General features: G+C 36.7%; 1 protein-coding gene across 4 annotated transcripts in view; it reads right to left on the minus strand.

The window, feature by feature from the left end:
• Positions 1-16,400, minus strand: part of PKP4 (plakophilin 4) — a gene marked incomplete at its 5' end in the record, with an annotated part of 192,032 nt that overhangs the window by 53,965 nt on the left and 121,667 nt on the right. For all 4 annotated transcript variants that reach the window (XM_080689592.1, XM_080689590.1, XM_080689591.1 and 1 more), the window contains one exon: positions 12,917-13,466. In XM_080689592.1, coding sequence (XP_080545718.1) covers positions 12,917-13,466 — 550 coding nt within the window. The remainder of the gene's footprint in view (positions 1-12,916; positions 13,467-16,400) is intronic.

The following is a 16,400-nucleotide window of genomic DNA, read 5'->3' on the forward strand; positions in this document are numbered from 1 at the left end:
CATGTCAGAAAAAACACACTTCCAGACTAAACTTATCAGAAGAAACAAACTTATCAGAAGAGACAATTGGGTCATTTTTTTTTTTAACTGATAAGAGGAACAATTCAACTAGAGATTATAATGACATTTATCCTCTGAACATAGGTGCAACCACTTTTATAAAACAAACTTTTTGTGACATTAAGTCTCACATATATCCAAACATTATAAAAAGGTAAAGTAAAAAAGGTAAGTAAAAATTCTTCAAACCTAAGAAACATCATAAATTAAATTGACCTACTAGATATATACAGAATATTCTATCCAACTACAGCTGAATATACATTCTTTTCAGCTGCTCACAAAACCTTCACCAAAATATATCATATCCTGAGCCAAAAAGCAAGGACTAGCACATTCAAAAAGTGTGAAATAACCTGCTTTCATCTTTTTAGACAATAACGGAATGATACTAGAAATCAACTGTAAAAAGACCCAGAGAAACTTCATAAATACATGGAGACTGAACACCACACTGCTGAATGGGTCATAGAAGAAATAAGGAAATTCCAAAAAAACAAATGAAAATAGAGACACAACATATCAGAACCCCTGGTACATTGTGAGGGCAGAAGAAAAGTAATAGCACTGAGTGCTTGAGAAGAACAGAAAATCACCAAATAAGAAACCCTAATGATATACCTCTCAAAGCCCTTGAAGAGCAGAAACAATAGAATGTTAAAACCAGTAAAAGAAAGAAAATCGTTAAAATCAGATCAGAAATCAATGAAGTAGAGAACAACAACATCAAAATATAAAAAACCAAAACCAAAAGCTTGTCTCTTGAAAAAATAAACAAGATAGATAAACCATTAACCAACCTCACCAAAATAATCAACCAAAATTACTAAATTAAGGGAAAGAAATTTGATATGACCACAGATAGTACAGAAATCTAAGATTATCAGAAATTACTTTGAAAAACTATATTCCAACAAAATGAAAAGCCTAGAGAAACTGACAAATTTCTAGACATAAATAACCTTCCTAAATTGAATCAAGATAAAGAAAATTTAAACTGACCAATAGCAATTAAAAATATTGAAACAGCAATAAAAATCCTACCATCAAAGAAAAGTCGATCCAGATGATTTCCAAGCCAAATGTCATAAAACCTTTATATAAGATCTAATCTCAATACTGCTCTATCTATTCCATAAAATAAAGAGACAGAACCCCCCAAAATACATTGTTTGAAGCTAGCCATATTAATAGCAAAACCAAGTAAAGACAGCTCAAGGAACTACGGACCAATATTATGGAGGAACTCAGGAACAAAATTTCTAAATAAGATACTAGCAATGTGCCTTTAAAACCACATCAAGGAAATTATACAACATACCAAGTCATGCTGTATAATTTGAAACAAAATGTTAAGAATTGCACAATTGTAAAATTATGCAATAGAACCAGATCAACATATGAAAAAACAATCCATGTAACTCACCACATAAATAGAAGTAAAAAAAATCACATGATCATTTCAGTAGATGCTGAAAAGGCATTAGACAAGATCTAACACCCATTCATGCTAAAAACACTACAGAGAATTAAGATAGAAGAAACATACCTAGAGACTTCCGGGAAGATGGCGATGAAAAGAAAAGCAGCGTTTACGAGTCCTGCTAACACTCGATCTCTATTGCCACAAAAATCAGTGCTTTTCATAGCCAGAAAACACTATCAGCAGAGAAATAAAAAATGTAAACACAAGGGAGAGAGAAAAAGAAGACTAGAAGAACAAGCAGATACCAGAAAAGAAACCAACCTGCATTGCAGAGCCGCACTGGCGCCATCATGCCTCACAGCACCAGGCTCCAGAGAGGAAAGGTAAACAAGGAGCTGAAGTGAGCAGCTGCGGATCATTCGGGTATAATTCAGCAGTTCTTTTAGAGTAAAGAAGTCTAAAACTCCCAGTGGCCAAGCTCATCATGCCTTCCAGGGACTCAGAATGGAGCTCAAAACCAGAAAAGAAATACGGTAACCTCACGGCTGAGGGCATGGCAACAGCGCCATATTGCCACCAGCAGCAGCAGCTATAAACTATAAACAATCGATTAGACCACATGGAGAATAGAAGCTCACTCCTAGAAGATGATCACTCCAAAAACAAATGCATAATTCATAATTTAGAAAAAAATCAGACAGCAAGAATCTGACACTGAAGAAATATGAGCCCATTTTAAGAGAGCTAACCTAAGAATAATTGGAATAGAGGAGGGAAAAGAAGGTGAAACCAAAGGGATTAATAATCTCTTCAAAGAAATAATAGCAGAAAAATTTCCAATCATAGAGCAAGAGATCGATACACAGGTTCAGGAAACTTATAAGAACTCCCTTTAGACAGGATCAGAGAAAAGGTTCTCCACGGCACATAATTGTCAAAATGACAAATGTGGAAGCCAAGCAGAGAATCTTAAAGGCAACAAAAACAAAGGGCCAAGTGACATTCAGAGGCAAACCAATTAGAATCACTCCAGACTTCCCAAACCAAGTCATGAAAGCCAGAAGGGCTTGGAGTAACATATTCCAAACTCTGAAAGAAAACAACTTCCAGCCAAAAATTTCCTACCCAGCAAAACTATCTACAAATTAGAAGGGGAAATAAGAAGCTTCCATGACAAACAGAAACTGAAGGAATTGATGTCTTCAAAACCAATGCTGGAGAAAATACTCAAAGAGATTAACTACAAAGAAGAAATAGGTAATACACAACAGAACCAGAGAAACACAATTTTCCATCCAGCAGACAACTAAGAAAAAAAGAATACACAGTATTTCAAACAGAAATAAAATCTTAACATGTTAGGAATTTAAAGTTATCTCTCAATAATCATACTGAATGTAAATGGCCTCAATTCCCCAATAAAAAGACATAAAGTGGCAAAATGGATTAAAAACCAGAACCCATCTATCTGCTGCTTACAAGAAACACACTTTACAAGTAAAGATAGTAACAAACTCAAGGTAAAGGGCTGGAGCAAGGTAATTCATTTAAGTAGCCATCCTAACAAATGTAAAGTAGTATTTCACTATAGTTTTTATTTGTATTTCCTTAATGATTGGTTATATTATGATAATGATGAGTGATATTCATGTGTTTATTGGTCATATAAAAATCTTTGGAGATTAATTATCTATTTTAGTCTTTTACCTATTTCTAAATTGTATTGATTGCTTTTATTGTTGCTAATTTTTAGGATTTATATTTGGAATATTAATATACCTTCATATATAGCATTTTGAAATATTTTAACTTGTTCTATCAGTAACTTTTAATTCTGTTTACATTGTCTTTGAATGTACAATATTTTTCTATGTTTTATGAAGTTTGTTTATTCTTTTGTTGCCTGTGCCTTTGGAATCATATCTAAGAAATCACTGACAATTTCAATGTTGTGAAGTTTTATGGCCCTGGCTTTCTTCTAAAAGTTTATAGTCTTAAGATTTACATTTAGGTCTTTTATCTATTTTGAGTTAATATTTGTATATGGTGTTAGGTAAAGGCCCAATTTTTTTTCATATAGTTATTATTTTTCAACAATATTTAATTTAAAGATTATTATTTCCTTCACCAAATGTTCTTGGAAACCTTGTCAAAAATGACTTGACCATATATGGAAGAAAAAACCCCCAAACATATCAAAGTTAATCAGAAAACCAAGCATGGGAAGGAGGGGGGGGGAGGGAAGGATTAGGGATTGGGTAGGGACTGATTGGGTGATGTGTGAGTATATGTCTTCACAAGTTTTTTTTTTATCCCATTAAGATGTATGACTACAATGCACCAATAAATATTTATTTAACAACCAAAAAAGGAACATACCTAAACATCAAAAAGGAAATATACAATAGGCTAAACTAATATCATACTGAATGAGGAAAATTATGAGAGTTCCCCTTAAAAACAGGAACAAGATAAAGTCATCCACTATAACCACTCCTTTTCAATATAATACTTCAGACTTTAGCCAGACCAATAAGGCAAGAGAAGGAAATCAAAGAGGTACACATGGAAAAGAAGAACTGAAACTATATTTGCAGATGTCTTCATATGATACTTAGAAGACCCAATAAACTCAACTAAAAGGCTTTTAGAACTGATGAACAAATTCAGCAAAGTGTCTGAATATGAAATCAATGAGAAGCATTTTTGTATGCCAACCATAAATCCACTGAAAAGAAATCCAGAAAACATTTCCACTCATGATTTCCCCCCAAACAATATAATACTTAGGAATAAACCTAACCAAAGAAGTAAAAGACCTCTACAAGGAAAATTATAAAACACAGAAAAAAGTAAACAAGGAAGACCTCAGTAGATGGAAAGACCTTCCATGGTCTTGGACAGGCAGAATAAATATCATCATAATGGCAATTCTTCCAAAAGTGATCTACAGACTCAATGTAATACCTTTTAAATTAATAAGGTCATTCCTCATAAACACAGAGAAATCAGTCTTTAAGTTCATTTGGAACAATAAAAAACTCAGAAGAGCCAAAGTAGTTCTCAGCAACAAAGACCATGCAGGAGGGATCACAATACCTGACTTCAAACTATACAACAGAATCATAGAAAAACAGTATGGTTTTGGCACAAAAAACGAAACATAGACCAATGAAAAATATAAAACTCAGAGACAAATCCACACACAGTCAACTGATTTTTGATGAAGAGGCAACAAACAAACACCAGAAAAAAAGCCTGTTCAACAAATGGTGTTGGTAAAACTGGTTATCCATATTCAGAAAAATGGAAATAAACCCCACTTTCTCACCCTGCACACAAGGGTCAATTCAAGATGGATCAAAGACCTGGAAATTAAACTAGTGACCTTGCAGTTACTTGAAGAGGGTATGGGAGCAAACTCCTACAGATCCCAAAGGCACAAGAAATTAAAATGAGGATTAATATATGGAATTGCATTAAACTGAAGAGCTTCTGTGCAGCAAAGGAAACTATAAAGGACGTCAACAGTGAGCAAACAGAATGGGAGAAAATTTTTGCCAGCTACTCCTCTGACAGAGGTCTAATATCTAGAATATACATAGAACTCATGAAACAACAACAACACAATAAGAAAATGGGTAAGTGAACTAAACAGCCACTTCACAAAAGAATACAAATGGCCTATAAATGTATAAAAATGTTTAACATAATTAACAATTAGAGAGGTACAAATCAAAACTATCCTGATATTTCATCTAACCCAAATTAGAATGGCAATCATTGAAAACACAAACAATAACAAATGCTGGTGAGGATGTGGAGAAGATGGAACTCTGATACATTGTTGGTGGGATTGGACATTAGTGCAACCACTTTGGGAAAATGTGTGAAAGATCCTCAGAAGAATGGGAATGAATCTATCTAATGACCCAGCTATACCATAATTGGGTATATTCCCAAAAGAATGAAACCAAACTATCAGAGTATTGTATGCATATCTATATTTATAGCTGCTCAATTCACAACTGCCAAACTATGGAACCAGGCAAGGTTTCCATCAACAGAGGAATGGATTACAAAACTATGGGATATAGGCACAAGAAATTAAAATAAGGGTTAATACATGGGATTGCATGGGCTACGTACACAATGAAATTCTACTCAGCCATGAAGGAGAATAAAATTATGTCATTTTCAGGGAAATGGATAGAACTTGACAATATTATGCTAAGGGAGATCAGTCAGTCACAAAACGTGGAAGGATGGAGAGGGAGAAATTGGGACATAGGAGGGGCTCCACTCAAAGGAAGAGAACCTTAGTGGAGTGAAGAACAGGACATAACAGTGAGAGATGGGAGGAAGAGGAAAACTCCTCAATGAACATGATGCATATACACAAACTTATCAAAGTCAGTCACTGTGCTGAGCCCAGAAAGGAAGGGTGGAGAGGGAATGGGGTAGGAACTGGAGGAGGGCTCAAGGAGTACTGTGTGCAATGTATGCCTCTATCACCCTGAACTTTAACAAGATGTATGAGTACAAGGCACCAATAAGTAAAAAAGAAACTTTGTTATGAAATGTATGGCTTTAAATAGTAAAGCATAGTCTCCTAAAAAATAAAGGAAATGTAAAATCCAAACTAAATTATTAAAATATTTTGTTTAAAATTGCTAATGACGAGCCAGGCTTGGTGGCGTATGCTTGTAATCCTTAATGAGGATTAAGCATTAATGAGGCTGAGACAGGAGGATTGTGGTTAGTGGACGTTCTCAGCTACTTAGTGAGGCCCTTTGCAACTCGGTGAGATGCTGTTTCAAAATAAAAAGTAAAAATTAGGACTGGGAGTGTAGCTGAGAGGTAGAATGCCCCTGGGGTTCAATCCCCAGTACTGCAAAAAACAAAAAAACAAAAACCAAAAAACAAAAAAACCCTAATGACTATTTCCAGGGGTGATTTACAAAAAAATGTAGACTTTAAATACATTTTATTTTTAAAGTAAATTTTATATTATGATTCTCAGAAGATTATGATGTCATTACTAGTAGGTACAATGTGTTCCTTGGGCCAGGCATGGTAGCACATACCTATACTTCCAGTTCTTAGCAGGCAGAAACAGGAGGATCTCAGGTTCCAGGCCAGACTTTGCAATTTAATGAGGCCCCCAGCAACTTAAGGAGACCCTTTCTCAAAATAAAAAAATAAATAAATAAAATAGGGCTGGGGGTGTAGCTTAGAGGTAGAATGCCCCTGAGTTCAATCCTCAGTACCACACACACCAGAAATAAATAAATAAATAAATAAAAAAGGCACATGCATAGAATACCACCTAAGGTTATACTCTGTCGGGAATCCTGCCCGACAGCTGACGGGGCTTGGAAATATGATGAGTACCGATGACTCGAACACAAACCCACGAGCCAGGAGTCAAGTCAAGCGAGATCTCATTTATTTCTCTCCAAGCAGTTCTTTATATAGCACCAAGCCACGAGGGGAATTTCCATGAGAAATAGCCTAGCCTATCCGGGATAAAGATCACTAGCACGTAGTTTACAGCCAATCCCAGGCCAGTACATGAGCCATTCATGTGTGCGGAAAGCTCCTTTAAAGGTAGAAAGAGAAAAACTGCTCAGTCTCCCCACCCATAATGAATGGGGAAACCACGCCTTCCTAGCTTCCTCCAGGCGCCATCTTGACCGTTTTTTGCTGAATCACTTTACTTAAAGTTTTGCCTTAGGCCGTAGGCCGCTCAGGCCGAATCTTCTTAGGCGCTGTATATATACACCCCATCAATACTCCAAATACAATCAAACATATCTGAAGTCAGTCAGCATATATTTGTTTTTTTAAAAAAGACTGCAAATAATTAACACAGTAACTAATTATATAAAGACAGTATCATCCCCATCCTGTTAGTTCAGTTAATCAAATCACAAGTAAAAGCAAATGAGCCTCAATATAAGCGATAATTACATGTGGCTTAGTGATAAGTGGTAAAAACGTTCATAAATACAGAAAGCTTCAAAGTGGATGATTATTACCTACCCCAGGCAGCAATATGGCATGGAAAAAAACTTAGTGAATCAGTGTGGGTTTTAGCACTGGCTCCCCACTTGCTAAAACAAGGATCATAGGTTTATAGGATCAAGTAACTGGGACATTATTCAGCTAAACCCTCTCATTTTAAAACTGAGGAAACAGAGCCAGAAGGAAAATGTGATGGATTCCCATTAGACACTACGTTCTGGTGAGATGAAGGAAGCCACAGGTCAGTGTTGTCATTTCACACCACACTGGACGGTGCCATGCCTCAAGAACCAATCCCACCTGGCATGAGGAGCCTTGGCCTCCACGGACCCCCTCCACAAATGTCAGGTTAAAGAGGGAGGTCAGTGCACCAGGGAGGGGTCCATGGAAACTGACTTAACTCTACAGATAACACCATGATGCTGACTGCCATTGTAAAGTTGCCTTTTGAGGATTTTAGCTGTTTCATTCACTGGTAGACTTCTCATTATTTTTAGCAGTGTAAAAACTCTATTTATGGAGTTTATAGATATTTTGAACAAAAATTTTGAACAAAAATTTTGAACAATATTTTGTTCATGGTGTTATAAAGTGGGTACGAGAATGTACCTATTGCCGGGTAATCACATCAGTATGAGGTGCTATTTTAACACTCAATAAAGCCACATTCTTGATTCATTGTGAAAATCTGAAGATCATACTTGGGTAGTAGAGGCAAGTTGAGGACAAGGCCTTGTATACTGGGAAATAAAGTAAGAAAAAAAAAATTCCTTAACACTTGTAGAATGCTAGATCTCACTGTAAGGATCTGGCTAGATTCATCACTGGAATCCAGGCAATACAAAAGCTTTTGTGAATGTTTACTCTGATTTCATGGGAAAGGTTAAAAAAAAAAAGAGCTGATTACCACTTAAAACTATAAAAAGTAATCAGCAGATACTTACTGCAGAATTTTTAGTAAAATGCAATTATTATATGTGACAAGCGATGTTGGGAGTTCAAAGTTGGTAGCACTTTTTTGATCCTAAAGTCATTTTGAATAATAACAATGATTTAACTATTTTTGTTTATTTTCTCATGCCTTTAAATAGACACATGCACACACACACACTCCTGTAGATTAACATCAGTGTCTTTAGATCAAATAAAATTAGTATGTATAGAAAGTTCACTGTAACTAGTATTACTGAAACTGGGCTAGATGTACTTATGTTTTATAATCAGTATCAGAAATATTTTTTCCAGAAGAATTTCTACAGGTTAATTTTTAATAACTTTATTTCTCCTTCCCAATAATGGAAAACACAGATTCTTCACAATATTATTTACTTAACCTTTCTATTGCAATCCCACACATACTGTTTACCTGTTATAATGATATAGTGTATGTGAATGAATTGAAAACCTTTATATTAAAATATTATAAATTGGCCGGGCGTCGTGGCACACACTTGTAATCCCCGCGCTTGGGAGGCGGAGACAGGAGGATTGCACAAGTTCAAAGCCAGCGCGCTGGATTAAGAGACCCTGTTTCCAAATAAAAAAGTATAAAATAGGTCTGGGAGTGTAGCCCAGAGGTAGAAGGGTTTCCAGGAACCCCAGTACCACCCAAAAAAACAAAAACAAAAACAAATAAAACAAAAACACACAAAAAAACTAGAAATCAATATAAACTTATTTTTCATTCTTCTCTCAAAACTTTTCCCAGTATGATTATACCAAAATGAATACTTTAGGGCATACATGTTTTACTGTGGTAGGAGTTAAATTTATATACTCAGTGTATCATCATTTAAATTATGATCACCAAATATTCAAGTCCCTAAACATACTACAAAATATGGCTTTCGGCATATCAATTAGCAAGGCAGTAATCCTTTGAAATCAAGAATGTATGCAAATATAATGACAGGCACATCATTTTCTGAAGTTCAAAGAACTGAAACCACAAGTTAGAGTTTACATTCAGCAAAAGTAGTCAGCCAGATGACAGGAAACTAGAAACTCTTAAAGAGGTCCATTGTGTCTGTAGAGGACTCAGTTATTTTTAGGAAAAACAAAAACACCAAGAGGCTAGGTATACTATATAAAATTATTTTCTTCCTTTGAAATCTAAAGTCAAATCTCACCTGCATGTCAGAAAACAGTCCTTTTAATGTTGAAACCTTTCAGTGTTAAACATGGAGACAGTAATCATGTGCTGAGTTCCTTCCCTGGCTCTCTACATAACTGTATGATAATCAGGGATTTATCCATAGATGGTCTACATATATATTGGGAAAATATGGAAGTCCTCAGACGATTTCTCTTTTGCGGTTTCCTTGGGAGGCAGAACTTCATTAGTGATTCCTCTAAGACTTTGCTGCATATTTTACATAGGTGTTTCAGAAAATATCTAAGCTAAGCACACTCCTCTGATGACAGAATGAAAAAGAGGTGGTCCTTATTACTAGGAATTTCTTAGAGGTCAAATCTAAGTTCAATATAAATTCTTTACACAAAATGTTCTATTAAAGAAGTCTTTAAAAAGCTTTATATTTCTTAGAAGCCATAATAAAAAAGTTACAAAATACCAAATGTTTTTTATAAATTCAAAACACCTCAAAACAATAATAAAAATAAAATAAAATAGAAAAAAAACCTTGAGAGGTGTATTGCAAGTGCATAATTTATTCCAAGTTAAAAAAAAACTTTCACAAATAACACTGTCTTGAACCTATGATTTTAATAAAAGATAAAGTGGCTGGTAAACATGTGGAATCTTTACCCTAAGTCAGAACCCAATAAAGGTCAGTGAAAACAAAGAGGTTAAGATCTTTACCTACCAGACTAGCAAAGATGAAAAAACTTGGGACAATGTGTAGTGCTACTGAAGGTTTGAGAAATAGGTATATTCAAACTACAGGCAAAAATTTAAGTCTGTGCAGTCTTCTTGGAGGGTATAACTGTTTGAATCCCTATGATCTCAAGGATAGTAGACAGCTATGTTGAGGTGGGCCTTGGCTGCTGAGGAGGGGTCCCTGGAGTGTGGCCTTAGGGATTACGTATAGTCCTTTTTTCTCTTGCTATCTCCATCTCTTGCTGCTGGCCTCCAAGATGTCACAGCAGAGCCTTGCTTGCTCACTCTCTGCTCCCCCTGTGCTCCGCAGACCCAGCCTGACATGGACTGAACCAGTGAGTCTCCAAAACCATGAACAAATAACTACTCCTTCCTCTAACTTGTGTGTGGTCAGGATTACTGGGTTACAGCAGGGAGAGTTTTGACAAATACAGAGGGCAATTTGAGAATATCTACCAGGAAAAAATATACACATATTTTAAATCAGGAACTCTAGGTCAAGTAATGGATCTCAATGTTACCCTAGTGCCTTTGTGGAATATGAAGAATGTATACTGCATTGTCTCTAAAAGTCAAACTTTATAAACAAACTGAATATCCATTAATAGGGAACAGATTAAATTATAAGGCACATATAAAAAGGAGTTCTATGCATCTTAAGAAAGAATGAGGTAGAGCTAGAGCTCTCAGACATAAGAAGTAAAAAGAACAAGGTAAAGAAGGAAAATGTGATAGAATCCCACCAGTATAAAAGAAAACATGACAATGTGTGAGCACATTTCTACATAGCCAGTATACTTATTTATCTAAACATGCTGGAAGACACATGAACTGGTTGATGTGACTGGGCGAGGGGGAAAGAGGAGCCTGAGTCTTCCTCCTACCATTTCTTATTTTTCTGTAGTTTTACTTTTTTGTACATAATACTTTATAGTATAATTTCAAAAACTAGTTAGCTGTGCATGGTGGTATATACCTATAATCTCAGTACTTGGGAGACTGAGATAAAAGGATTACAGGTTTAAGACCAGCTTCAGCAACAAAGCAAGACTCTCAGCAAGCTAGCAAGGCCCTGCTTCAAAACAAATAAAAATAAGATGGCTAGGGTGTAGCTAGGAGGCAGAATGCCCCTGCTTTAATGCCTAGTATAAAAAGAAACAAAACAAAAATATTAGTTAAGGATTAGCTTAAATTTACTAAAAAAGAATGAAGTCTTGTAATATGTGAAAACCCTTCCTTTGTGAAAAAAATGCTGATAGGTACAGTTATAAAACCAGGGATCTGGTTTCTTCTTTTTTTGGGTGGGGTGGTACCCAGAGATATTCTACCTTTTAGCTACTACAATCCTCGCCATATTTTATTTTTCATTTTGAAATAGGATTTCATAAGTTTCTGAGGCTGGACTTACCTGTGTTCCTCTTATCTCAGACTCCCAAGTATTGGAATTATAGGAATACTCTACCATACCTGGCCATTTTATTAGTTGATTTTTTTTTTTTTTTTTTTTTTTTTTTTGTGGTACTGGGGTTCCTGGAAGCCCTGCTACCTCTGGGCTACACTCCCAGACCTATTTTATACTTTTTTAAAATTTGGAAACAGGGTCTCTTAAAGCCAGTGCGGCTAGCTTCAAACCTGCGCAATCCTTCTGTCTCCGCCTCCAAAGAGTGGGGAATTACAAGTGTATGCCACCATGCCCGGCTTCGTACCTACCCATTTTAAAGGTAACTCTTAAGAGTTCTGTGCATTTCTCATTGAGATCCCAAAATCAAGGCATCAGGAAGTGAAATTCATATCTTAGTCTATACTAATAAAGAAAAAACTTTAAATATTTAAGTAGAGATTCTAAAAGCACATTTTAATATAATTTATAGGTAGTCAGGTGTGGTGGTGCATGCCTATAAACCCACTACTTGGGAAGCTGAGATAAGAGGATTGCGGTTTTGAAGATAGTATGTGGGGTACCAGTGAGACTCTGTTTCAAAACAAACAAATAAAAATAAACAAACAAACAAACACATAAATAAATAAATGGCTGGAGGTATAGTTCAAAGGTGAAACAGGCTTGGATTCAATATGCAGGATCACAAAATATTTACATGAATAAAATATATGGGTCTTTCTATCTCTGAGCTACACCTCCCAGCCCTATTTTTTATTCTTTATTTTGAAACAGGGTCTCACTAAATTGCAGAGTCTCACTAAGTAGCTGAGGTTGGTCATGAACTGTGATCCTCCCGTCTCTGCCTCCAAAATGTTGGGATTACAAATGTCTGCCACCATGCCCGGCTAATTCCAACCAGTTCTTAAATGCAACAAAGGGCATTTTATGTCCTACTATTCTGAGAGGGGAAATGTATCTATTTGCAAATGTGTTTTACTGATATAAATGTATATAATTTCATTCTGTAAAGGATTAGAGCCCAAAAAACAAGTTAACCTGCAATTGTAAGCTGTAAACTTTCAGATAAAGTCAGGAGGCTTTCCCACATCATAACTCTGTTTCAGCTGCAGGTGCAGGAAGATTCCCCCAGCCCCTGGTTTGCAGTGCTGTCATCTGCACTCACCTGTCAGGCTGTCTGGTCGAGGTGGAACCATCCTTTCGTAAATGTCATACTGCTGTTGTGCAAACTGCTCCATGTCATGAACAGTCCTTTGCAGTGAAGGTCCCAGATGCTGTGGTACAGCAGTCATCCCTGAGCGTTTGGGGGACGACGACCCCACCTGGCCTTGGGATGGGGAAGCTACTCGAGTCTGTACATCTGTCAGGGTCAGTGGGGACCCCACTCTGGTGGTGGTTTGGTATTGGGGGGTTGGTCCGTTGGGATTGGAGGTTTGTCGGGAGGTGACCGAGCCAATCCGCCTCACAGCTGTTGGGGAGGCCGGTCTCTGCGAGTACGGAGAGGCTGCCCGCGGAGCAGGTAACGTGGTGGAGGAATATGCACTGGGGTTCAGAGGTCTGGAGTCGGTCACTGATGGAGAGCCAAATCCACTACCCAGAGAAGTTCTCAGTGACCCCCTTGAAGGAGACACGCCTGTGCTGATAACATAAGAAGGAGACTGTGCTCTAGATGGAACTGAACTAACTCTTCTCATGGCCCGATTGGCTACTGATGGCTGATGAGAGGGGAGAAAAGAAAATGGGTTTATCCAGGGTTTTGTATCCATTGTCATTACAGAGAAAACGTACATAGCTCACTACAGAATGTGAATTAACTATTCATTTTAGGTGCTGAATTTGCTTTACCACTTTCTGATTTAGAGCAAGATCTTAATTTTATCTCATTGTGTGATTTTCTTTTATATTTTTTGTGATTTAATATTAAAATAGCCAGTAAGAAGATATCTAAAGCAATTATTCTTTTTCTGTCTTTATTTTTTTAGCCCTTTGCCTATGCATTTTTTGCAACTCAAAATGTTTCTTTATAAGTGCTGCAAATAACTCGTGAGTGTAAAGGGACACTGGAACAAAGCACTTACCTCATTCCCTGGGAGTCAAGGTTTGGCCCAGGTAATACATTTTTGTAAAACAAAAATAGGTTTTTGAATACATCAGTCTAAATGTAGCTATAGAAGTACTGTCAATGGCTAGTCTTTATGGGTTGACCCTATTAACAAAAGGAAATTGTTCTTTCAACATGAAATAAATGAACAAACGTTTGGATAGAAGCTGGGTCCAGTGTCTCCCCTGTGAATTTACTTCAAGGAACAGATTGGCTGTGCAGGTGCTCTAGCCAAATTAGTTTAATCCTTCAGCTCAAATGTAGCTTCTGTTTTCTTTTTACCTTTTCTGATCTATGAGCTCTTAGCTTTAGCTGGTGGATTTAAAGAGATACAATAAAGGCATTCCAAAATCAGTTCCAGTAGGAGGAATGCTCAAAGTCTCTGCTGGGCTCTTGGACTAGTCAGCTGGAAAAGACCAGAATGTAAAATGAACTTTCTGCCACAGACGATTCTATCTATAGATTTATAGTAGACTCCTGGAAACACAACGGGTATCAAATAACCTTTCTTGAGGCTGTGCAAGAAGAGGCTGAGGGAAACAGGCCCGGGAGAAAGAAAAGCAGGCTTAGAAATGGAAACAGGCATTCGGGCTCCAGATAACAAGCCCAGTGCCAGGTCCTTGCCTATTTCCTGAGTGACTGCTAAAGTCCAGTTGTCATCAACCTCCATCCATTTTTAGTGTGGCAATAAGGGAAGATGCAGGGAAAAGGTAAGGACTCTGTACATCCTGAGATGTCATAAGTGAATCTGTGCTCTGCCTCCAGGTAGAACAAGCAACTGGGCTGGCTGAAATACTGCTCTGAGACCTCAAATGTGCTCAAGTTCAACAATTTTGGTAGGGCAATAGCTGTGGAGAGGAGATGACATGTGAAGGAAAGAGCATGTTAAATAAAAGACAAGGCAATGAAGATATAGTTAAAAAATCAGTCAATAGTAGAAAAGGTAAAATGTGTGCTTGGGTACTGACAGTGCTGACAGTAGACTACCAATATGGAATGTCACTTGGCCCAGACAGCTAGGAAATATATTGCCCAGACTATATGCAAGTCTTAGAGACCCATGTGTAACATGATGCTCATCTTTAGGAACAAAACCAAATGGTGTGAATTTAAAAAAGAGGCAATGTGATCACTTTTAAGAAAAAGGAAATAATTTCTATACTTAAAGTAATTCCTGTTCAAAAGTAGGACTTCAGACTTGCCGACATAGAAATCTACCTAAGCAAATCAATTCCCATAGGCATTAGTTTCTCAAACTTTTCCATCAAAAAAAATCCTGAGATCAAAGGTAATAAATAATCTGAAGACTGCCTTAAAGTAGCTTGCTACCAGTATGAGCTTTTTCTATTTTAGCTTAAAAAGTTACATATTTAAATTTTCCCCCTACTTTAATTAGCAAAAGTACTAAAGTTATGGTGTTTTTCTTTTGGCACTGGGAGTCCTGGCCTACTACTGTGTGTACTTGAAGAGCTTCCTGGATTGCATTATTAGTGTCCACCTAACTTCTCCAATCATTTTGCCTTTTTTCAGGTTCACAGAGATCACTAGGCACTTGGGCAGTTATCTCACTGGGTATATGCTATACAGGGCTCCTACTGCTTTTCTTAATCCTGGCACATGCTGGTAGAATGATGTGAATAAAATAGCAATACAGAAGGAACTAAGGAAGTTTTATAAGTTTATATGCAACATTTTTTTTGGTTATCGAGTTACACAGCCCTAATAGAATGCATATGTTTCTAGTCAGCATTGTTCTATAAACAGGAATATCTATATTCTTACAAAACAGAAGAAATGTGCTTTCAGAGAAAATTCCAGTGATGTAGGTAAAAACTTTTGCTTAGAATGAGTTAACTCCCATTTTCTGCAGGTGTGGGAATTATAAATGTGCCCTCACAGACATTATATAGCATATTTTAGCTCCTGTATGTTTTAGGAACACACAATGCCTCAGGAAATAGCACATTCTATTCTATCCAGTTCTTTTACACTCTTTTTGGACTCTTCATGCCAAACTTGTTGTTTTCAGAATTACTCTACTGTGTATAGGAATTTATCAGAATTTATTAATAGGATATAATTAATCAAAACAACATATTTTAGGTTTTATGCCTAAATATTTCTTACTACTATAACTCAAATAGTATAAAATGATTTTGCCACTTTATCCATTTATAAATCCAAAATTCTTTGTATGGGCTTTACATTTAATAAGGAATACCTATAAAAGGCAACTTCAAATTGTAGAAGATTATTTTGCAATTTTATCCATTCTACACATTCAAAATTATATGCACTGGCTTTGCTTGCTTGCTTGCTTGCTTGCTTGCTTGATTTATTTGATGGTACTGGGGTTCCTGGAAACCCTTCTACATCCGGGCTACACTCCCAGACCTATTTTATATATTTTTTAAATTTGGAAACAGGGTCTCTTAAGCCAGCGAGGCTGGCTCCGAACCAGCGCGATCCTCCTGTCTCCGCCTCCCAAGCACGGGGATTACAAGCGTGCGCCACCACGCCCGGCCTGGCTTTGCTTTAAATAGGAATA

Source organism: Muscardinus avellanarius (genome assembly GCF_963383645.1).
Source record: "Muscardinus avellanarius genome assembly, chromosome: 2".
Taxonomy (NCBI): domain Eukaryota; kingdom Metazoa; phylum Chordata; class Mammalia; order Rodentia; family Gliridae; genus Muscardinus; species Muscardinus avellanarius.